Genomic DNA, 24,500 nt, shown 5'->3' on the forward strand with positions numbered 1-24,500 from the left:
TGTCGTGGAGTATTTTGACGTTCATTTTAATTTTTGACGATTTTTATTTCTCGTGGAGAGATACCGAAAATGGGATTTTCGGTGGATATAAATATGTATTTATGAGAGAGTATGTATATAAAATGCTAGCTAGCCATATGTGTCTGTCCACCTTAATGGCGTAGCATATAGCCGCATTATGGTGTGACGTGAGCGTTGGACGTAAGCGTAGTAGCCCTATTTGAGTGTTTAATTCATATAGGGGGTATGGACACATATTTATACACCTGTCTGTCCACCTTGATGGCGTAGTGTAGCACCGCATTAAGGCGTGACGTGAGCGTTGGACGCGAGCGTAGTAGCCCTATATAGACCCATGAATTTATATAGGGAGTATGGACGAGTGTAAATACATACATATATTATAGAGTATGAGAGGCTCGATATTTTATGGGATAAAAGTTTTATCGCTTGCGGCATGCATTCGATTTTTCCTTAGTAAATTAATTTGGGAAACATAATATTTTATTTATTATTTTATTTTGTCCACTCACTCTAACGTTATTAAATGTTTTCCCCTGGGCCCTCGTTTAAATTGCCCAGTCTGCAGAGTTCGGGTTGGATCTAGTAGGAGACGAGGCATAGTCACCCGCATTTCTGCCAGTTTTCGCCAGTAGGTTACCTGTTCAACCTACTCGTGTTTTCTTGCTTCCGCTTGTGTTTAGTAGCTCTGAATACTTTGGGATTATTGTATATTATGTGAGGTTCGGAAGTGTTGAATTAAGAGTGTAATATGAAATTTTCGAGTTAGGGTTGTCCATCTGCAAGGGAGATTTTCTTAATCTTTTCAGTAAATTTTCCTTGGAGGTGGTCCCCGCACGACTTACTCTGGGTTTCAGGGTGAAATTCGGGGTGGGTCGTGTCAAAGAGCTTATATGAGACGTATCAATACACAAAGATATTGTTGTGTATGGCTAGATACGCCATGAGATATTTCAATTTTTTATGCCAATTTGCTTATGTTGTTTAGCTATTGCTTAGTGTATGAATTTGATCATATAACTAAATGAGATAAGACGTATTAGAAATCGTTTAACTCTGTTAGTATTGTTTTAACTTTGTAGGTACACAATTTCATGATGAGCCCTCATATGCAAAGCACGCATGGTCTCATTTTAGTGATGGACAAATTAAACCGTTATTTACAGTGCATGAATCTTGCAACGTTCAAAGGGAGATTCTCATCAGGGGGAGCATCTAGAAGTATGTTATACCTAAGACATATGCGTGTTGTACTCTTTTTCTCCTTCGACCATGGTTATTTTCTCCCACTGGGTTTTTCTTACCTGGTAAGGTTTTTAATGAGACAACATTAAGCGCGTTCAATTTCATCATTTATTGGTGGACATCCAAGAGGGGGTGTTATAAATATTATAATCTATGTGGTTGTCCACGTAATTACTCATTAGTTATGTACTATGATGTAAACCCTACATTTATATAAGGAGGCTAATAAGAATGAATGAGAACACTTCTACCTTCTCTCAATTATTCTCTTTGTGTCTTCTCTTCTTTCTTTTCTGTACTTTACAATAATTTTATATAAGTTTATTTTATTTTCAAAACATGAAGTCGTACGATTTTATAAATATGCAAGTAATACAAAAACAATGCACCTTGTAAAGTCGTCAGAAAGCATTGTTTTTTAAAATCTCAAATCCAATACTACCCGAAGCATAAGTTTGATATTCCAAGTACACCCACATTCCAGCAACTATATTCCAAGTACACCCACATTGCAGCAACTAACCACTTTTGTGTCTTCTCTTCTTCTTTTCTTTACTTTACAATAATTTTATATAATTTTATTTTATTTTCAAAACATGAAGTCATACAATTTTATAAATATGCAAGTAATACAAAAACAATACACCTTGTAGGGTCGTCAGAAAGCATTGTTTTTTAAAATCTCAAATCCAATACTACCCGAAGCATAAGTTTGATATTCCAAATACACCCACATTCCAGCAACTAACCACTTTTATTTTACAAGCGAGTTAGGAATCATAGCAAGCATCAAGACACTATGAAATCAAACTAAACTAACTCAGACCAAGACAAAAATTAACTACTGTAGCTCAATGAGCACCAAGCTCCTCATCAGTGGTGTAGCCAGAAACTATCACTAGAAGGGTCAAAATTTAAACAATAATACTATTGCCTGTTAAAAAAAATTAAAAAATTAAAAAACTATTGAATGACATAAAAATGTATGAATTATTACATCAATAATTGAAAAGGACAAAAAGTAGGTTTTCCTAAAGCAATTATAATTGTTCACAACAATTACTCATATTTTGAAATCTTTTCATGATGGTTTCACCGTCAAATATATCTTTCTCAATATATGTAATCATGAACATGTCTCCCATTCGGTTTCGCAAATCACTTATATAACTGTCATGGCAAAAAATGCTCTTTCTACAGCGACAATTGCAACTGGAAGAATCAGTGTCAATGTTATGTGCAAGTAAACTAACGGATCAACCTGGTTTTTCTGTTTCAACAATTTTTTCTCGAAGCTCACTAATTTCTTTCATTTTTTTTCCAAAGTACATTCATTGGATCTATCTCTATTCTGAAGTACAGCGACAATTGCAACTGGAAGAATCAGTGTCAATGTTATGAGCAAGTAAACTAACGGATAAACTTGGTTTTTCTGTTTCAACCATTTTTTCTCGAAGCTCACTAATTTCGGTCATTTTTTTTCCGAAGTACCTTCATTGGATCTATTTCTTATTTGAATAGCTTGAGATGCTGTCAACTGATCCGTTGCTTTTCTTTTACAATATTTTTTGAGAAAAATTTTCATAATTTCAAATATTAATTCTAAAGGTTTTGACTTGTTGTTTGTAGGGAGAAATGTTTAAAGAACAAAAAAAAGGAATTACAGTTGAGAAGAATTTAAAGAGCATGATAAGAGACAAATAAATTGTAGAAGCTTGAATTTATATAGACGCAAGGTAAATCATGAATCGATTAGGAAGACAAAAATGAATAATAAATCTGTCCAAATATGAGATGAAAGCAAACTTCTTTCCGAAAACTACTTTCTTACTCCTATATTGATTAGTAAAAAAACATGGGGTTAGAACTTAAAAGCTTTTCTGTCGGCAAGGGTGGAGTAGTCTTGTCCAAACCAAGACAAGGTTTGGAAGAAGATTACAAATATTTAAGACAAGTCTTGTCCATAAGGGTCAAATCTTGTTTCAAAGTGTAATATATATATGTTGCCCCAACCAATAGAAAGTTAGCTTAAAATGTCAGAGGGTTCAATTGAACCCTCTTGCCCCATTGTGCCTACGCCCCTGCTCCTCATCAACCAATGTTTTAAAAGTTCATGCCTGGGCTCTAGGCTGCAACAAATTGCCTTGTTTTTCATCTAGGCCTTTGTGTTAGGCTGTGGGCAATTAGGTGCCCACCTAGACGTCCGAGTTTTGATCTTTTCAAATGATGCCCCCATAAATTTTATTAAAAAAAAAAACAGTTTCCAATCTTTTTCTTTTTCTGCTTGGTATTTTTTTTTCTCTAGATGCAACTATGGAGGTTGACTTCGGCTCTCTCCAAATCAATTCCCCGATGGCACTAAACTATTGATCTCGTGAGGGAATCACTAAATTTGCCATAATATTTTTTCACCCCTGTTTATGTTCCTCATCATCAATATGAATTGCAGAATGTAGTTAAGATTGCTCGGTGGGCATCGATCCAATGCATGATTGGATGGACACGTGATTGGCCTTGGCATCGTAGAGGTCGACTCAAGATGATGGTAGAGGATAGCATTGCTGATCATGGATGTCTTACCCTGAAGATATGCAGGAATGCCGGACTTGCAGACGAGTATCAGAATGATTTGGAGGCTGGAGGCGCAAACCGACAACGAGAAGCTTTCTCGATTAATCTAAAGGAGAAGGTGACAACAAGGCTGCTTACAATTTGGTCGACAGGGTTTGGCCGAACTGGAAGGTCAGGCTGGCCGCTTCCTCAGGTTTGGGTTGGTCATGGTCTACTTAGTGTTGTTTGGTCCTCCAATCATTTTGGGCCATTGTCCAAGCCTGGATCTTTCAATAATGATTATGGGTCTCGTCTCTTTGGGGTCATCCACTCTTTTGTATCTTCTAGCCTATTTTTTTAGTTTTTATTTAAATTATGCTTGTTACAATGCTTTGTCATACATTTGGTAGAAGGCTCGTTTTTAGTAAGTGAGTATGAAATTGTCAAATAAGATGCATATTTTATGTATCGTTGTGATTTTATCACATATTTTTTATTTACCCTTACGCACTCTTTTCCACGCGCACAAAGGTTCCTTTGCGCACCCTGGGGGTTGCGTCCCGATCAGAAAAAAAAAATAACAACAAGCAAACGGGTAATGTGACGGTGCCGGTAGGGGCGTAAATTACCCAATCCTAACACGGGGAGATCGCCAATAAATATCAAGACCAGGCTCTTTGAGTCTGGTAATTAGAAATATTGAATATGGAGTTTCTATTCGTACCTCCAAAAGTGCTACTTAGACCTCCTAACATTTTTGTAACTTTATAAATCCAGTTTTACCCCTTGATATATATAGAATACTAGCCTTTTACCCATGCATTTGCACGAACTTACAATTTCTTAATAACACAATTATTATCTTCAGTTATAAAACCCATTGCCCACTTTTCTCTCCCTAATTATCTTTTTATTTTTATTTTTATTTTTTTTCTATTTACCACATTACCCCTTGTTTTCTTAATAATCTAAACCAACTTAATAAGGGTAGTACCGTTAGAACATAATTTTGTGATTTAGGGATTGCTCGCTTTATAGTAGTAAAGATAAATATAAAAAAATCTTGACTTATTTGCTGTGATTTTTTCTTGTCTAGGGTTTGTTAACATGTTGGGTAAGATCTTGATGCTCCCTTCAAATTTTTCACAGGAATATTCATGAATAACAGAAGTTTGGGACGAAAGAAAGAGATAGAGTTAACAAAATATACAAGCAAACAATAACAAACAAATAATAGTGCTTAGGATTTGAAGTATATATTAGTTGCACCATTCTACAATTGTTAAATACTTAAAACTATACAAATTGAAAGTACTTCTCCAAAGAATATGAATTGCCAGAACCGGAAGTTATATCACTTATATGGTACGCAAGTCAATAATCGACTTTCATGCTTAAACTATTATGATCATCGATATACTTTTTGTTGCTACCATTATATATAGGAAAGACAGAACCAGATCGATCAAGAACCACATAGTATTTCAACATTAATTCAGATCCTAATTATTGAAAAATAAAAAAACAATGCAGATGAACAAACCTTAAAAAAGAAATCTGTGCAAATGAGTAAAAATGAATTTCTAAAGTTACAAACAAAAAAGTTATGAGTTTCAAGTAGTACTATTTGAATATGATATTTATTCAAAAAAAATAAAAATAATACATTACAAATAGAAAAAGAAAAGTTATAAAAACAAACACCAACTATAATTGGTGACTTTAGTGTTACCCTTCATGCTGGTTTTCACCTCTTTAGTCTTTATATACAGCAGTCTTCCATCAGTTGATTCAAAACACACACCGATGCTCAAACCCAAACCCCGCCAACTCGCTCTTCAAAACCTCAACCCCCACACCCAAAACCAATTCCTATCCCACACGGGAAAGCTCCTGCACCTCTTGAAACAATGCCTCTCCATCAAAGAGCTCAAACAAATCCACACCCAAATGCTCATCAACTCCATCCACAAACCCAACTTCCTCCTCCCCAAACTCATCGACTTCCAAGACTTCCCCTACGCCTCCACCCTCTTCTCCCAAATCCCCGAACCCAATTCCTACGCTTTCAACGTCATGCTCCGCGGCCTCACAACCACCTGGCACAAGTACCCACTTTCTCTTCACCTCTATTACCGAATGAAGTCTCTGGGTCTTTCCCCGGACAACTTCACCTTCCCATTTCTCTTCATTGCGTGTTGGAATCTCTCCGAGATTCGTCACGGCCGTGCCGGGCATTCTTCGGTGGTGAAGACCGGGTTTGGTAGTGACGGACATGTTTGTCATTCTATGATTACCATGTACTCGATGTGTGGGGAGTTGGGTTGTGCACGCAAGGTGTTTGATGAAATTCCCCAGAGAGATTCGGTGTCGTGGAACTCGATGATTTCCGGGTATGGGAAGATGGGGCGTGCACAGGACGCGGTGGGGTTGTTTGGGGAAATGAGGGAGGCTGGGTTTGAGCCGAATGAGATGACTCTGGTGAGTGTTCTCGGGGCGTGCGGGGACCTTGGGGATGTGGGGTTGGGGCAGTGGGTGGAGGACTTTGTTGTTGAGAAGAAATTGGAGCTGAATTCTTATTTGGGGTCTGCGTTGATTGGGATGTTTGGGAAGTGTGGTGATTTGTGTTCAGCCAGGAGGGTTTTTGACAGTATGAAGAAGAAGGACCGTGTCACTTGGAATGCCATGATTACAGGGTTTGTAACTTTCTCCTGAATGCTTTGCTTGATGTTATGGTTTTGGTTAAGCTCAAATACCCTTAATATGATTAATCGGGATTTTAAACTAGAATATGGTGGCATGGATACAATATCTGATCTTGAATTACTTTCATTAAGGTGAAAATAAATTATTCATGCTTGCAGATAAGAAAATTTTGAAGTAATTATTTATGAGATTGGTTTAGACAGGAGTTAATGTTAGGACTCCCTTGCTGCAAGTCTTCAATCATTGATCATGTGTATGTAATCTGAGGATATCATAGAGGTCAGAGATCAGCTATTTTTTTTTTTATTAGTCTAAAGACTAAAAAGACTTATGAAAGAGGTCACTGATGGATTCTTAAGGAGATAAAGAGTATGGCTAGGTAAAGTTGAGACCTTGGCTTTACAAATCAAAAGAAATGTATTATCTTTAAAGAGATCTAACAGCATTGGAATTTGATATAAAAAGAAAAAAGAAGTATTTGACACCTCACATCTGATTCCCTTAAACTGTGTGCTAGGTTATATCTAGAAACTCCCTCAACTCCTCGGGGATATGCTAGCTTTTAGAAGAATCTCCGAACTAATCCTCAATCCTCTAGCTTGAAATTGTCTAGACTCCTATTGCAGCATCTAATGGTCATATATAATTAACCTTTACATTAGCATTCCATTTACTAGAATGACCCATGGACCTTGAGTATTGGCCAGAAATCATGACGTCTTGAAATCTCTTTAGATTTTTTAATTTTTTTTAGAAGAGAAGTCTCTTTAGATTATGAAATGTTGGAAAAACAGTAATCAAGGTTAGAAACTCAGTTTCTTTATTTTTTGATTGATTGTATTATTATATTAAACTTTTGTGAAACAGTAGTAGCTACAATGGGTGTCAGCATCCTTGTGCTTCATATACCGTTAAACCAAAATTCTCTCTAAACTTACCCCTTTTTAGAGTCTTTGTAAACCATATATGGTTTTTAGATTTTGGAGTAACTTCCTCATCTGCAAAATTGAAAGCATTCATGAATCAAATTTTTGAGATATGTTTAAACTCTGAGCACAAATCACAAATGCACCACATTTGACTTTTCTTGTGCGAAAGTAGCATATGTTTTTAGTTCTGTATTTGAAGATTCTTCCATGGGAATGCAGCTTTTGAGGAGTTGAGAGGATACCCTTGCAAACTGCCATCAACATAATAGTTTGATTATAAGCACGATAGTTATGGCAATGATATCAATGATGGTGTTCAATTTGGTACTTTAAAGAGTCATAGTATTCTATAGTCACATTTACCAAAATGCATGCATATTGCTTATATCACTTACAAGTCCTGTTATGTATCTATGAAAATTTTCTGATTACTATTGATTCACAACATTGTTCACAATAGTATTTTCTATAGTCCTTACTGGTGGCCTATGGACGTTTGGATTTTGATGAGCTACATTGTCTCCCAGTGTCCAGTTAGCAACAATCGAATACTATATATTTCTATTAGTTATCTTCTAGTGTGTGTGTGTGTGTGTGTATACAAAGCCGTTCGAGAGCGGACATCCGCACCAGCCTTAAAGTGCGGACGTCCCTCCGTTCTCCACCGGAGGGCTCCGACGACGGCGTGCCTCCACCCGAGCGGACTCCAACAGCGTCCCTGATCACTTTGCCTCCCCGGAAAATGATCGGGGACGTTGTTGGAGATCACTCGGGTGGAGGCGCACCGTCGTTGGAGCCCTCCGGTGGAGAACGGAGGGACGTCTGCACTTTAAGGCTGGTGCGGACGTGCGCCTTTGATCGGGCCTGTATATATATATATACAGTCTGTCTCAGCTGCGGACGTTCGCACCAATGGTTTTGGTGCGGATTTTCATTTTTGCACCACTTTTTGATCGAATTTCCTCATCTCCACCGTCTAGTATCTAGATAATATTGTGTAGATCATCTCTGCAAAATTTCAGCCAATTTTGTAATCGTTAAGGCCCTCAAAATTGTGTTTTTCTGGTATAAACAAGAACCGGACAGAATTCAGTCCGTCCATTTGTTTTTCTAGTTTAAGGGCCTTAATGATTACCAAATTGGCTTGAAATTTTGCAGAGATGATCTACACAATATTATCTAGATACTAGACGGTGGAGATGAGGAAATTCGATCGAAAAGTGGTGAAAAAATGAAAATCCGCACCAAACCATGTGCGGACGTCCGCAGCTGAGAAAATACTATATATATATATATATATATATCTGGAAACAGTATAGATCAAACATCGTTCTCTACAAATGTATCTGTGTTGACTGAGTTCGATGGTACTTATATATTATTTTATATGTTGGACAGGTATGCTCAAAACGGAATGTCAGATGAAGCAATGGTGCTCTTTGATGGCATGAAAGAAGCAGGTGTTATCCCTGATAAAATTACATTGGTTGGAATGTTGTCTGCATGTGCCGCAATTGGTGCTCTAGATATGGGGAAATGGATAGACAAATATGCATCTGAAAGGGACTTTCAACATGACATATATGTTGCTACTGCGTTAGTTGATATGTATGCTAAGTGTGGCAGCTTAGCCAATGCACTAAGAGTTTTTGAAGACATGCCCCAGAAAAATGAGGTTACTTGGAATGCCATGATATCTGCCCTTGCTTTTCATGGGAGAGCGTGTGAAGCAATATCCCTATTTGAGCGTATGACAGTAGAAGCTGGGACTGCTCGGCCAAATGACATCACGTTTGTCGCAGTACTTTCTGCGTGTGTTCATGTTGGACTAGTGGATGAGGGTCGTCGACTTTTTGATCTAATGAGCTCATCATTTGGGCTGATTCCGAAAGTAGAGCATTATTCATGCATGGCAGACCTTTTGTCACGAGCAGGACGCGTGCATGAAGCTTGGGATCTCGTCAAGAAAATGCCTGAAAAACCTGATGAAGTTACCCTGGGAGCGTTGCTTAGTGCCTGTCGGAAATGTGGAAATGTAGATGTCACTGAACAGGTAGTTCAGCTGCTTCTAGAATTGGAGCCTTCAAACTCTGGAAACTATATTATCTCATCAAATATCTACAAGGGCTTAAAAATGTGGGATGACTCAGCAAGGATGAGAGTGTTGATGAAAAAAAGGGGTGTCAGCAAGACTCCTGGCTGTAGCTGGATTGAGACAGAGATTCAACTTCATGAGTTTCACGCTGGTGATAATTTAGTAGAGATCTCTCACGTACTAAAAGTATTATATGAAGATTTAAAGGATGAAGGTTACACACCAAACATTAATGCTCTCTAGTGAAAAAATGATTAAAAAAAGTGCTATACATCCTGACAACTGATCGGCATGCTTAACAATTTGGGGCAGGTTGGTGTTCAAGCAACATTTTTCTCTCTTTAAGAAATTTATTAATTTAGTGAAGCCTATTATACATAAATTACATGAGCATTTTCTGGTCTGAAGCTTATTTTTGTTTCTTTCTTCATGGTTAGTTCATTTGTTGTTGGTCTTTAGGTAGTTAAAAGATGTGCAGGTAGTTAAGTCAAGCATAGGATTATTGTTCCTTTCATATGATTATCTGATAATGATCCCCTCATTTGGTATTCAGCTTTTCAGTTTGGACATGCATAGAAATGGATATGCACATGACTGTGGAAGTGGAACTTGAACAAACACTGCTCTGATATTTAGAGCTTACAGGTGAGAAAGATTATTAAAGTCAATAACTCAATATCATTAAATGGATTATTATTTAGAAATATTATTAAAGAATCTGATGAAATTTGTTTTAGTTCACCCGTTTAGTCCATATAAATTATATAAACAAATCAATTTTGGGAATACTCGCAGTAATAGCTAATTCTTTTGAAATTACAATTATGCTATTTCTAAAACATGCTAACTAGGAACCTCAAAAATGTTCTTTTCTTCATTGATATGATTATGTCAAATCATCTAATCTTTTTTTTATTTTATGTCAAATCATCTTAATTTTCTTTTTTTTTTTTTNTTTTTTTTGGTGTGTCTAGGTAAGTATCTATGTTTTCAAGCTAAGAGATGTTGCAATTACTTGGAAGAGTGCAAAGCATACCTCGAGTACAAGTTTTATATATATTCAAGCACAAGAGGTTATGAAAACATTTGTACAGGTTATGGCTCAAGAGGTTCCTAGTGCAGAATAATACAGTAGAAACTATTATTAAGAACAACAAGAGGTTAACCAACTCTGTATTTTACTAAGAACAACAGGAGGTTCTCAAGAGGTTATGGCCCTTAAAGATTCTCTGTATTTTACTAAGAACAACATGAGGTTAACCAACTGGAAGAACATAAATTTGAAGTACTAAATGATCAAGACTAACACAGTTCCAGTTGGTCTCTACCCATATGTACGTAACCTTAATTTTTACTAAATTATTAAGTAAAAAAAATTTATTTATTAGTGATATGTAACATTTTATGTTATCAAACTATGAATTAACGATTCAATAATCAATAATATAGAGCAGCTACTGATCGATGCGAGAGGGTGTATACTAAGAGCAATTGCACTCGTAGGCAAAAGGTAATTGCTGATTTGTCAATTGAATTGCCCTTATTAATTCACTATTCATCCCAAATTGGTAATTACCTCTCATTTATCAATACACCCGTTGAAGGTAATTTACATGCTAATTCATTATTACATTTTAATTTTGAATAACTTATTAATTGAAAATGTTAAACTTATAATTTGATTAATTAATAATAAGATTAATCGTACAACAGTCATTATTATTGTTAAACAGATTATTAATTAATGTTTTAATAAATTATCAAATATCTTATGATTTCTGATAAGATATTCGTCCAATCTTCACTTGACACATGTCAACTTCAGATATCGTTATCTTCTAGAAATATATCTCGGATATTTGATAAGATTTTTAACCTATCTTTACGTGACACTTGTACTTATCCGAAACTTTTTATCTCCAAAATTGTTGATAAATAACCTTCAGACTTCACTCTCTACTCACACATTTCCTCTCATTCTACCTTCATCTCTTTTGAAATATCATCACTCATTCCATTCTCCTCTTTTCAATGGATGAATTAAATAGATGGTTGCTAGAAAGGGATCGTGAAAATATGGAGGAGCTTGAGCAAATTCAAACTACAAACTCTCAAGCGGTTGCATTGGTGGCGCAATATCAACTGGAACAGACACCTAGAGGGCGTGGTTCACGACCTGGTATTGCGCCAAATGTGGAGAGACACAGAGAAGTCCGAGGTCAATTCCTCCTGCAGGATTATTTTGTTGAACATCCAGTGTACGATGAAGCAAGCTTTCGGACGCGGTACCGAATGCATAAACATGTCTTTCAACGCATAATGGAGGATCTTTGCAACCACGACAGTTTTTGGAGGCAAAAACCAGATGCCACTGGAAAAATGGGATTGCTTCCTGAACAAAAGATGACAGGTGCCCTGAGAATGCTCGCGTACGGTGCAGCTGCTGATCAATGTGATGAAATCACTCGGATGGGAACTTCTACAGCACTGAAATGTCTGAAGAAATTTTGTAGACAGATCGAGTTTCTGTAAGGTAAGTGGTTCCTTCGTCCTCCCAATTCTACTGACTTATATAGGCTTCTCAATAGAGGACAGCGTCGCGGGTTTCCAGGCATGATTGGGAGCATCGATTGCATGCATTGGGAGTGGAAGAACTGCCCAACCGGTTGGGTTGAAGCTTACTCGGGTCGTAAAGGAAGACCGACTATAATTCTGGAAGTAGTGGCGTCTTACGACACACATATATGGCACGCTTTCTTCGAAACTCCTGGAGCACAAAATGACCTCAACGTTCTTAGTGCGTCTAATGTGTTCGAGCGTGTCATAGGTGGAACTGCTCCTCAGGTTCAATTTGAGGTCAATAACAAAAGGTACACCAATGGTTACTACCTTGCTGATGGAATTTACCCTAGGTGGTCTACTTTTGTCAAAACAATATCGAACCCCAGAACAGAACATGAGAAGCACTTTTGCAAAAAACAAGAGGCTTACCGCAAAGACGTGGAGCGGTGCTTTGGTATCATCCAATCACGATGGGCGATATTGTGTCACGGTGCTAGGTTGTTTAAACTAGAAGATCTTCGAGCCATCATGATAAGTTGTATCATTCTTCATAACATGATTGTGGAGGATGAATTTGTCGAAGAAGAATTTGTGGAGCCTGAAGAAGATGATTTAATGAATCCATCCATGGCAACTGTCTACGATCGACCTGTGCATCCAGATACTGGAGAACCTATTCAGTTCGAACTAGTGGGGAGAGATGGACAACATCTTCCTGCATTTAGGAATCGCGAATTTCAAGTAGAGTCTGCCTAGCTCCACAAATGTCTACAAGATGATTTGGTGATGCATAATTGGAACATGGATGGCAACTGAGTATGAACCACCACAATCGAGTAATCATATTTAAATAAATTGTAATTTTAATTAATGTACTCTCTGTTTGTGTGCTTTATTAATAAGTTTGGTTTTATTTGTAATCTTTTTTTACATTTAACAATAAACTTTGGTTTGTTTTGATATACTTGTTATTATTAATGTTGTTGAGTTTATTTATTACTTTATTAATGCATAGACTTTTATTTCATGAAATTAAAATTACATAAGCGGAATATAAATTACATAATTTCCTAAACAACATTTTATTATCGGAAAATATAACTAATCAAACCTAGGTGTGTAGCAATCACTACTACCATCATCAAATAAAGTTTTTGCCATAACACTTCTCTTCCTTTGTTTCCACCAACGCTTTTCATCTGGAGACATATTACTAGTATCCGTGCCCATAATTCTTGCATCCTCTTTCGCCTCTTCTAATTCTATAACCCTCTTTGAGTGAGCAGCAATTTCTTCATTTCTTTGCCTCACTAGCTCAACAGAAGCTTGCGTTGACTCGGCCATGGATTGAATAGAAAGAGCCAAACTTGAAGCAACATCTTGCACTTTCTTTCCTTTCCTCATTGCTTCTTTGGCTCTCTTTTGTCCCATTGGTCTTGGCAAAGAGCTAGGTGGTGTCTCCATAACTTCATCATCATCCAAGTCAATTGGAGACTCGTTTTCGGAGGCAATATGTGTCGGAAATGATTCCGGTGCTCTTTCTTTGCTTGGTGGATCAACAAAATAAGGGTGGTGCTTTACTTTCTCCCAACAAGCCCACTTATCAAATTCCTTGGGATGATGTTTCATGTAGATAGATTGTGCTTGATTCATCTAAAGAAGGAGAATAAATTAATTAAAATCTACCGATATAATTTAAATATTTGTTAGGGATAAATTTGACATATATAACAATAATGTTACAATTAATAATATAGAGAAGAAAAAAAACCTGGTCCATCATGTTATGGCCGCTCGCTATATTATTGCGGGATTGAAGTTGTGCATTGTGCCAATCTTTGAGCATCTTTTTCAAATGCCGAAATTGAGATTGAAGAGCACTAGGGCTTCGACTTGTTGGAGGACCACGCCAATTTTCCACATAATCGGCAAAAACTTTTTCCCATAACTTTGAAAGACTTATCGATTTGCCAGTGATCGAACACACGGTTACACGCGCCCAAGAATTGCACAATTGAATTTTCTCATCTTCTTGCCAATTGCAATTAGAATCTCCCATAGTTGGATGAGATAAGAAGAAATAGAAGCTAAAATTGATGAACAGAGAAGATGGAGAGGTAAACTTTGAAAAGTTTTGGTGTGAGAAATTATAGAAAGAGGATGAGTATTTATAGGAGAGTTTTCTGATTTTTTTCTTAACCCAGGTGTATAAATTTTTAAGTGAAAACAGAAAAAAAAAAATATACAGCAGTTGCTATTTAATTATAGCCACAGGATTCAAATCTAATGGCTGTAATCAAAGAGCCGTTAAAATTTTTTTTACCGTTGAACATATATCCGTTTGACTGACATGTGATAAGGGAACATATTTTTCAGTGGGGCCCACCAATTGCCAGAGCAAACCGGTTGCTGAGAATCGCCCATCAAATTGCCTTGGCAATTTTTTTGGGGCGGGGTCCATCAATTGCCCGGGCTAAATATAACCGGTGCATTGAGTTTTTTTGCAGAATGTGTGGGTCCCAGCTTTTGCCTTGGCAAATTGCACTACCGTTGCAATTGCTCTAACCCATTGCAAGATAACAACTTCGAGTGGATATATCACCCTATCAACTTTAAAAAAAATAAAAAATATCAGTAAATAAAATAAATATAAAAGGGTCTTTTTTTTATGTGGGATAAAAGAAAAGAAAAGAAAATGAAAACAGAAGTCAAACTAGCTGTTGGCAAGCGTAGAACCCCAGTCCTTATAGGATAAGGATTTACCGTGTATATAATCCCCCTCCCACTTTCCTTTTTCCTCATCAATTCTCTTCTCTCCACTTCTCGATCTAATTCTCCTCCGAGCGTTTCTATTCTCCCCAAATTCTAAACCCGTCTCCCTTCGATCTTGGTTTTCCTGGCCGAAATCCATGGCGGCATCTATCCAGCAGTGGAGGGATTTCTTTGATGCTGCACCGAACAAATCCACCATCTTTGATGTCCTCGACCAAGCGATCACCGTCGCCGCCTCTGATTTCCCCGAAGAATTCAGTCGCCGGAAGACTCAAATCCTCAATTCCATTTAAGCTGATCTAGGGGGGACTGATGGGAAATCAGAAACTGAGTCGGGTCCGGTCGAGGCTCCACCAAGGAATATAATCCGCATCAAGCTCCCATCATGGTATAAGGCGCCTGCCAAACCGTCCTCTGTTGTTGTTGATCAAGTAGTTAAAGAGATCATCAAGACGAAGCCGTTATTGGATGAGGAGGCCAAGCTTGAAGCAACAAAGCGAAAGATCCATGATCGGTATGAGCAAATTGAAAACAACAAGAGGCAAAAGAGGATTCAGGTCCTGGACTATGTTCCAAAACAGGAGTTCAAGAAGACCAGTACTGCTCAACAACAAGGGAAGAAAGCTGGAAACCATTGTCGAAAACGGGTGGCGAAAAACCTTGGCTTTCAAAGTTTGCACAACAGGCTTGTCAGTTGTTAGTGCTAGCTACTCACTGAATATGTTCTTGTATATGTGAATTATGGTGAATTATAGACTTATAGCTCACATTCCTAAGTACCTAAGTTCCTTGTAACTTTTCTGATAGTGCTCGAAATGTATGCTTCTTGCCTACTATTGATTGATTCAATATGAAATCCTTCATTGTTTTTGTTTCCCTCCCACTCATCCAAGCATTGCTTCTTATTTTAACATTGTCTTCACCCTTTTGGGTTTATAAACAAGATTCTGCCATAACAAAAGAATGAGAACTTAGTTGCTGCAGTTGAATTTTGTTTTTATTGAACTATTAAAGTATACCAATGTTGAAAGGGCATGGCTACTCATATCTCAGCCCCGTAGCCAAGCATAACAAACATAAAGGAAAAAGAAAAAAGAAACTATATGTTCAAAATGGTTGCAGAATACTTTATACAATGTGACTGTTAGTGTCAAGCAATGTCTCTTCTTCTGTTTGGATGATAGTCATGGGACAAAGGGGTCATAACTCGGCTAGTTTATCTTATTACATTCATTTTCTACTCGAAAGAATATCCATTGGAAGCGTCATGTATGTCCACGCACCTCGCAAGATCAGGTTGCTTCCTATTGCCCAAAAGTATACATGCAATGTGAAATGTTGACATTGTCATAAAGAGCCTGCTGATACATAATAGAAATTGCCTCTAAGAAATGCTCTGCCTTCTGAAGTGCTGATACATAACCTAGTCGATCCAATTGAGCAACTCCTTACCCATTTTCGTCCATATAATTAGGAAACTAAACTTGGAAGTACGTGCAACTCCTTATACATATGAAAGAGTCACTGATAAGTGTCAGTTTTGCAGATACATCTGATTTTTGAGCAAGGTACCCAAAAGAATTACAATAGTTGAGAACTGGAACATGATAATGACAACGACATATGCATAGGCCAAGAGTGAGTATTAGAAAAGCCCCCAACTTCAAGTGATTAACACCACATAGTAAAAACTATTTCCGATGTAATTTCTTAACAGATGGTTAGAGTAATATATACCAATTATATAAGTATATAAGTAACAGATGGTTATGAGTAATATATAAGTATATAAGTAACAGATGGTTATGAGTAATATATAAGTAGTTTGGCCATATATAAGAGCAAGAGAAAAATTCACCAAAGGTCCCTAAACTCTTGTGTCAAGGCTAATTTGATACCCAAACTCTCAACTCTGCCAATGTGATACCTGATCTCCTTATTTGACGTTAACGTCGTACTTCCGTCAATTTTCGCTAACGGTCCCTTCAATATGGTCACGCCGCACGCACGTGTTGGCCAAAAACAAGGGCAAAGACTGAATTAACCCTGATTCTCATTTTCCCTCCAAACTAATATCTTATCCACTCTAATTCCCGCCAATCCAACTAAATCATCTTTCTTTTCCCTCCAACTGAATTGAGTCAAAGAAGAATCATGATTCCACTATGCAATTGACTTTTTGAACAACCTGTTTTGAGAATCCTTATTTCTCTCCATATCAAACTTATCCACGAACAAGTTTAAGTCATTCAAACAACCAACAATAATCATGAGAAATTTGAAACAAACAAATTTTCTTCCAACTGAATGAACATCCTGAAAAAGGTGCTCTACAAACAACTAGCCAATAAAATCTCATTGAAACCCATATTGTTCAAATATGCAAAAGGTGCTCACAATTCAACATCAAGAGTCATCCAAACCGACTTAAACAATTACAAAATAAAATGAGAATTTTTCCATGGCTAAAAACACATTTGAAAATCAGCAAAATAACATCAGACCAATAAGAAAAGAAAGTGAGCCTTGTCTGGTTTATAATCCTACCCATTCTGATGAAACTTGGCTTGGTTGCATAGCCTTTGGTGCTTTATTCCCATCATCCCTGGCGGCATGATTTTGGCTACTTTGAGTAGGGGGTTGATTATTGGTTTTTGAGCTTGGTGCACCAGCTTGGTTAGCAGAACTAGTTTCAACAGTTTGTTTGATTTTTTTCCAGGTCTTCTTGGACCTAATAACTTGGTCCATAACATTAGTAGCTTTCGGGGCTGGTGCTCTCTTAACCTACAGAAAAATGAAAGAATATATTTGAGTTTGAAAAGCTGCCAACAACTACCATTTGAACATATCAAGTAACATAACCACAACCAAAGTAACACAACTAGCTTCGAATGCAATTAAACCTTACTATAAACAACTTCCCATCAAGTCATGAACTCTCCCATATGCCCACCAACACAACCAGTAATATACAAAACAAAACCAAACTAGATGTCCACCAACACAACCAGCTTCAATCAACATGATCAAACCAAAGCAACACAACCAACTTATAAGCATCACAACCAAATTTAACTCATAGTTTAAAGATAGATACTGTATTTCTGTTCCTTTTCTTAGAACCAGCTCCAACTGATGTTTCCTCACCTTGTTGTAGAGATAATGCGTTATAGTTAGTGAAAACACATCAAAATTGCATGCAAAAAATTATTGTCATTATGTAATGTACTAGCGAATAACTTACTGTATTTGCCTTCTTTGCCTTGGTTATAGCACAACCTAGCTTATTGTGTCCTTGTTGTCCACAGATCTTGCAACTCATTTTGATCCCTTTCTTGGATAGTTTCCCTTCTTTAGGAGCAGGTGGTGTTGTGTTGTTTTCTCCTGGTTCCTTGTGCCTCTTCATTTTAGGTCTTCCAGCTTGCTTCTTGTAGGGTGGAGGGGCAATGGAATAATCAAACTGATCCCAATCATCCTCCCCTGCAATGGGATATATGATTGGAGTGTAGGCCTCCTTATACATGTTTGGCATGAGATAATCATCACAATATAGTGATGCTTCTTGTTTCTTGAATCTGATAGCACAAATAGCATGCACACAAGGGATCCCACTTATCTGCCACCTCCTGCAAGTGCATGTATGCAAACCTAAATCAACTGCATGCTTGCTCCCCATGTCACCAGATCCGGTTACTTTGAAAATAAACTCTCCACTCCTATGTGCCCTATAGCAAGTAACTCTCTGCCCAATCTTGTCAATCATCTTCTTGATTCTTGGACCTACAAAGTCCTTCCACCTATCACAGCCACTCTTCAATTTGCGTTCCTCACCATCATGTCCATTCTAATCTTCTCCAACATTGTGATGATAGGCTTATCTCTTGCAGGTAGGATGACTGAGTTAAAAGACTCACAAAGGTTGTTAAGCAAGATATCACATTTGTAATCCTCCTCGAAAAATGCTCTACACCATTGTGCAGGATTATTGTCTTGGAACCAAGTCCATGCCTTTTCATCAAGTTCCCTCAGCTCATCCATATGCTTGTTATACCAAACCTTTATGCTTGACCTAGCTGCATTCCATACTAACTGCTTTAACCCCTCTCCTGGATGCTTTGCCTTGAAGTTATTGTATAGATGCCTCACTCAGTGCCTATGTGAGGCATTTGGAAATAAACATATGCAAACAAAAATTAGTTCAAAACAGTTCCAAAACAAGAATAAAGTGTGATTAAACAATTCGAGAATATGAAATACTTGCAATTGCATTGCCAAGCCCCTTTTGCTTATCAGTGATAAATGTGTAGCTGTTATCCCTCTCAATCTTCAGATCATCTTTCAAATACTCTAGAAACCAAGTCCAAGCTTCTTGGTTCTCTACCTCAATCATTGCAAATGCAATAGGGAACATCCCATTGTTTGCATCTATCCTTATTGTTGTGAGAAGCTAACCTGGATGGTGCCCTTTAATATGACAACCATCTAGGCCAATTAGAGACCTACATCCCTTAATCCATCCCTCCTTGCACGCAGCAAAACAAATATACATCTTGTGAAACCTTCTCACAAGACCATCCATTTGTGTCTTGATTACCACAGTGGATCTAGGATTGCTTCTTGACAATTCCTTACAATAGGATGCCAAGTTGTTGTACTGATCGATGTAGTGTCCCTCATTCATCCTCTTGGCCTTTCTCTTTGCCCTTGTGATAGTCTGCACCCTCACGTCCAAATTGTACTTCTTTTCTATGTGATTGTGGATCCCTTTCCTTGACTAGTCCTCATCCACCAAAAGATCTTTTTGCACTTCCTTTGCTATTTTGTTGTAATCCAAGAAATGACTTGTCTGCACTGGAGAACATGTATGTTGGTCTATCAAAGTCCTAAAGGTGATGGTTTGACCCTCATTCTTCCTTGTGCTTGCATACAATCTGAAAGAGCACTTCCACTGACAATGCACCTCAACCTTGTTTGGAGTGTTCTTCTTAAACCACAAGCCAAGTTGATTTCTAATTCCAACCTCTCTTACTGCTTCCTTCAGTTGCTCATGGTTTGGGAATGTACTTCCTAACTTAAACTTTGGATTTCTCAAATCAACAGATCTAATCCAAGGTCTAGTCTTCACCTTGTTCTTATCCCTCTTTGGCAACACATTTCCTTCATTAGCCTCCTCAGTTCCACTTCCACTCAAACTCTCTAACTCATCAGAATCATCAGCATTATCTGAACAATTACCACCATATCCCATTTCTTCAAACTCTAGGACAACACTTGGTTCAGTAACATTTTCTTCAAAGGCAGCATCATCATCGGAGCCAACCTCTTGGTCATAATCTGAATCAACGAAGAAATCAGATCCCTCATCAGTGTCTTCCTCATCATCTACCACCTTATAGTGCTTCTGCCCCTTATCTCTTGTGTTATACTTCTGCGCGTTAACTTTCCTCTTTCCCTTTTGTTGTGTAATTGATCTCGCTGATTTTGCTTTCTTGCTTTCAGCCCACCTCTTCTCAACCGGTTCAGTTAACTGTTGCCTTGCCCTTAATCCTTCTTGTGCTCTCTTCTTAGCCGCCTCTTTTTCCCTCAAGTTTGCAGCATCCCTTTTCTCTTGTTCTGCAACCTCTCTTGCCCTTAATTCAGCCTTCTCTTTTTCCCTTGCCTCTAGCTCCTCAACACTCAAACCTTCAGTTTCTTGCCTTTCTCTCAATTCTGCAACTTCTCTCTCAATGCTCTGGAGAAATTCCTCATCCTCCTTTTCTTTTCTCTCTCTCTCTCTTGTTGTGCTTTCTTCCTAGCTAACTCCTTCTTTGCACTTGAAGGCCGCAACTTCTTTGCACATTGTTTAACCCTGTTAAGGTTTCCAATAGGCCTCTTGAAGTTACCAACATGCCCATGGCTATCATTAGTATTCCCACTCAGTCCTTCCTCCTCTTGCCTCTCATTTATGTCTTCTCCTATTTCCAAATCTGATACAATATCAGATAACCTTGCAAATGTGGACTGTGTAGGAACCTGCCCCACATTCAGTTCAACACCTACTCCATCCTCCTCATTAACTCCCCTTTCCACAATAACTTCATCTTCATCATCCAAAACCAATATTTTTGGGCCCTCAATCATATTTATTGGAACCATATTTTCCATTACTTCCTCTTTCACTTCTGGTCCACCCCATAGTTTCTTTGCCCTAAGGTTAATTTGCCTCATATGCAGCTCTCTCCTTCTACAAATTTGTCTGCTTAATCAATGGGTTCTCCCATTTAGGGTCAATAGGTTTCTTCAAGAACTCTTCAACATCTGCCTTCCTTCTTTTACCCCCTCCTGTAATATACAAATTTATACACATACTCCTCTTAGGAATTAACTTGATCGAGCATCTCAAGTACATCACCATCTGTCTTAAGCTCCACCCAGCCTTCATTTGTAGTTGTCCCTGGAATCTTAAAGTGATACGAGATGGGGAGCTCCCAGTACCCTAACTGATAAGCCATATTATTCAACTCAACCCATGACATCATCTCCGGGTCTAAACCATCCATCCAAATCTTTCCCCCTAACTTGTTGAACTTAGGAACCTTATATTTCTTCGTACCATCTAGAGCCTTGTTGAAGAAGCCCCATGGTGTATCTCCAATGTAAACAAATTCTCTTCAACTGCAATTCAAAGAACACAACCAAGTTAAAAGTTTTTCTTTGAACTCAAAGCAGATTCGTTAACTTAAAAAAAAAAAAAAAACGAAAAAGGAGCAAATCTCCATTGTAAACAAATTCTCTGCAACTGCAATTCAAAGAACACAACTAAGTTAAAAACTTTTCTTTGAACAACAAAGCAAATCCGTTCTTAAAAAAATAAAAATAAAATAAAAAAATAAAAAGAAGAGCAAAGCGCGCAGATTAAGAACACAACCAATTTTGAACCCAAGTTTTGAACCCCAATTTCCAGTCCATGTATTTCCAACCCAAATTTCAAAACCTTACAATTGATTGGGATTGAAAACCTTATTCGCAGTCAACACTATGCAACTACAGTCCATAAAAAGATAATTTACTATCCCAGAACGCAAAAATCGATCTCTTCAACTGATTTTCTATTTTTTATTAAACCCAATGGAGCTTATAAATAATTTCTAGTTAACCCAGATTTATTAAACCTAAACAATGTAAATTTGATTTGTTTTCTTCAACCCAGATTTCTTAGAAACCCCATAAAGTTACTAATGGGAGATAAACAGTAGAAGGGAAGAAGAGATAGAAAATAGAGAATCCAAACTCACTATCTTCTCGACGTGGTCTAGATACACGAAACCAGACCCACATCGTCTCCATCTTTTGTCGGCAATCCAGGTCCTGCTCTGATTCGCTGACAATCTCAGGATTCCCTTTTTTGAATCAAACAAAGACTTGAGTCAAAGCAAATCTTGAATTGGTTTTGAGAGAGTTTGGGTGTGTTTTAGATTAGGTTGAGAGGCTGAGATGAGAGTGGAATGAGGGGATAAGATATTTAGGTCGAATCTTATTACATTGGAAATTGAATTGACGATTTTGCCCTTGTTTTTGGCAAACACGTGCGTGCTGCATGACCATATTGACAGGACCGTCACCAAAAATTGACGGAGGTACGACGTTGACGTCAAATAAGGAGATCAGGTATCACATTGGTAGAGTTGAGAGTTTAGGTATCAAATTGGCCTTGACACAAGAGTTTAGGGACCTTTGGTGAATTTTTCTCTTAGAGCAACAAACTGTGAACTTCAATATAGCTTTCTTCTCCTCATCAGGCAAAATTATTAGCTAGTATCTTGCATTCGAATAATTAAATTAGAAAATGTGAACTGTTCATCTCTTTTTTTTGCTTCCATAAAGCTCACTTGTCTCGCAAGAAAAAGAAAATTTGACCCCAAACTTAGGATCACGGCGTTATGATTGACCACCCATTTGGGCTCTCATAAAATCAAAGCATGAACTTATACTATATGCAAACCTAAAGAGGAAAACCTAAGACTCCATTTACTCCTCGGATGTGTACGTTATGCCTTCAAAATGTGAGCAGGATCAGCATGTAGGAGAGTAGGAGACCCTCTCCGATCTGCAAAGCAATGCATGTGTTTTACAGCACCAAGGCCTGTGTGGGATGAAGACTTATGGTGACTTTGAAGATGCTCTGATCTCCTTAATAGTGGCGAAGTACAGAGTCACTAGCAAAAGTGATCTCCTTTGACATTTGAATTCTTATAAAAGAACCCGTTTCTCTCTATCACGTACCGGTCTCTGAAGATTTTTTGTAACTTCTATTTGCATCTCCGACCGACGGAGTACATGCAGAGCTTGTACATTCCAGACGTCTCCCTCAATCATTATTTCAAATGTGCGTGGCCGGGTTCAATCATTTTGAGTATTATTGCCACTAAGCGATCTCTCAAAAGTTGATGGTTTTAGCCACTAGGAACACAACCACAAGATGAACATTATGGGGATCCCATTACCTGTAGGGTGGACATCATCATGCAAGTAAGTTGTTGTAAGCACTTGTAAGTTATAACTATCTCTACCCTATTAATCGAAAATGCATTTTTATCTGTTCCTTTCCTCAAAGATGGTGTTGTCATTTCCGAACACAAAGATAGACATTATGTTGTCATTACTCTATTGTAGCCCTATCATTAAAAGTACTGTGTTGTTATAATGGACAGTATAGACTGTATAGACAATGGAAACTGACTAGTAATTCATTTTTTGGCTAGAATAACTGACTAATAATTTAATTACAGAGAAACATATATATACTAATCGATATGAACTAATCGTAAAATGACTCGAAGATGTTATCGTTTGTTTATATGTAAAAAGGAAGAAGAACTAATTAAACGATATTAGTTTCTCAACCTATATATAGTCTTATAGAAAATGCAGCTTAAAGACTTGTGCAGTCACAAACGTTAACCGAAAGAAATGGGCATGATCGATCTAGTGAAATTGAGGAGGAAGATATATATAGATATGATATAGAATGAAAACAAATTTGCAGATTTTGGTTACCCTATTCTCGTACTTGTATGCAGACGAGGGAACAAATTAACATGTACGTGTAGTGATGGACTCATGCATGAAACCATTCTCAAAATATAGTTGTCACCTTTTCCATTCTCAATGGCATAACAAATTTACAAACATGTGCTCTATATAGTGTCATATATATCACAAATCACAAGCAACAGATTAGGTTGCATGACATGGAATCTGTCCTAACCCAGTTGTATACGAAGCTTTTAAAGAGTATATATTCTGTATGGTAACGATTTTGGGTTTTGATTATATTAATCGTCAATCCTTCGTTTAATTTCCTTCAAGCTTTATTAGCATTATGAGATCTAATGCTTATGATTGTCACTCATCACAGAATAATTAAGATATATATGAGAATACAAGAGATTTATCATGGTACACTTTTGGTTTTGGTTGTTTATTAACAAGTAAAATTATACGAGTAATCGAGCATCTTATAACTGACAAACCAAAAAAGTAGGGTGGGAACTCTCACGACATTTCAACAAAATAAAGACTGTCATAATCTTTCTTCCAAAAAAAAAAACAAAAAAAAAAAAAANAAAAAAAANAAAAAA

At 37.4% G+C, this 24,500-nt stretch overlaps 4 protein-coding genes across 4 annotated transcripts; 3 read left to right on the plus strand and 1 right to left on the minus strand.

Moving 5' to 3' along the window:
- Positions 1 to 5,622: 5,622 nt before the first annotated feature.
- LOC101298886 (pentatricopeptide repeat-containing protein At2g34400-like) lies at positions 5,623 to 10,914 on the plus strand. The gene is made up of 4 exons (XM_004297845.1): positions 5,623 to 6,512; positions 8,850 to 9,858; positions 10,100 to 10,191; positions 10,521 to 10,914. Exons 1-2 carry the CDS (start codon positions 5,623 to 5,625, stop codon positions 9,787 to 9,789), a joined length of 1,830 nt encoding a protein of 609 aa, XP_004297893.1. The 3' UTR covers positions 9,790 to 9,858; positions 10,100 to 10,191; positions 10,521 to 10,914.
- Positions 10,915 to 11,622: 708 nt separating this feature from the next.
- LOC101299181 lies at positions 11,623 to 12,078 on the plus strand. Its single transcript, XM_004297846.1, has one exon. It carries the CDS (start codon positions 11,623 to 11,625, stop codon positions 12,076 to 12,078), a length of 456 nt encoding a protein of 151 aa, XP_004297894.1.
- Positions 12,079 to 12,159: 81 nt separating this feature from the next.
- LOC101299470 lies at positions 12,160 to 12,864 on the plus strand. The gene has a single exon (XM_004297847.1). It carries the CDS (start codon positions 12,160 to 12,162, stop codon positions 12,862 to 12,864), a length of 705 nt encoding a protein of 234 aa, XP_004297895.1.
- Positions 12,865 to 13,194: 330 nt separating this feature from the next.
- LOC101313973 lies at positions 13,195 to 14,184 on the minus strand. Its single transcript, XM_004296426.1, has 2 exons — positions 13,880 to 14,184; positions 13,195 to 13,761 (listed from the first exon to the last, which is right to left on the minus strand). Exons 1-2 carry the CDS (start codon positions 14,165 to 14,167, stop codon positions 13,210 to 13,212), a joined length of 840 nt encoding a protein of 279 aa, XP_004296474.1. The 5' UTR covers positions 14,168 to 14,184; the 3' UTR covers positions 13,195 to 13,209.
- Positions 14,185 to 24,500: the final 10,316 nt, after the last annotated feature.

The sequence above is a fragment of the Fragaria vesca genome, linkage group LG4, assembly GCF_000184155.1.
Source record: "Fragaria vesca subsp. vesca linkage group LG4, FraVesHawaii_1.0, whole genome shotgun sequence".
NCBI lineage: Eukaryota > Viridiplantae > Streptophyta > Magnoliopsida > Rosales > Rosaceae > Fragaria > Fragaria vesca.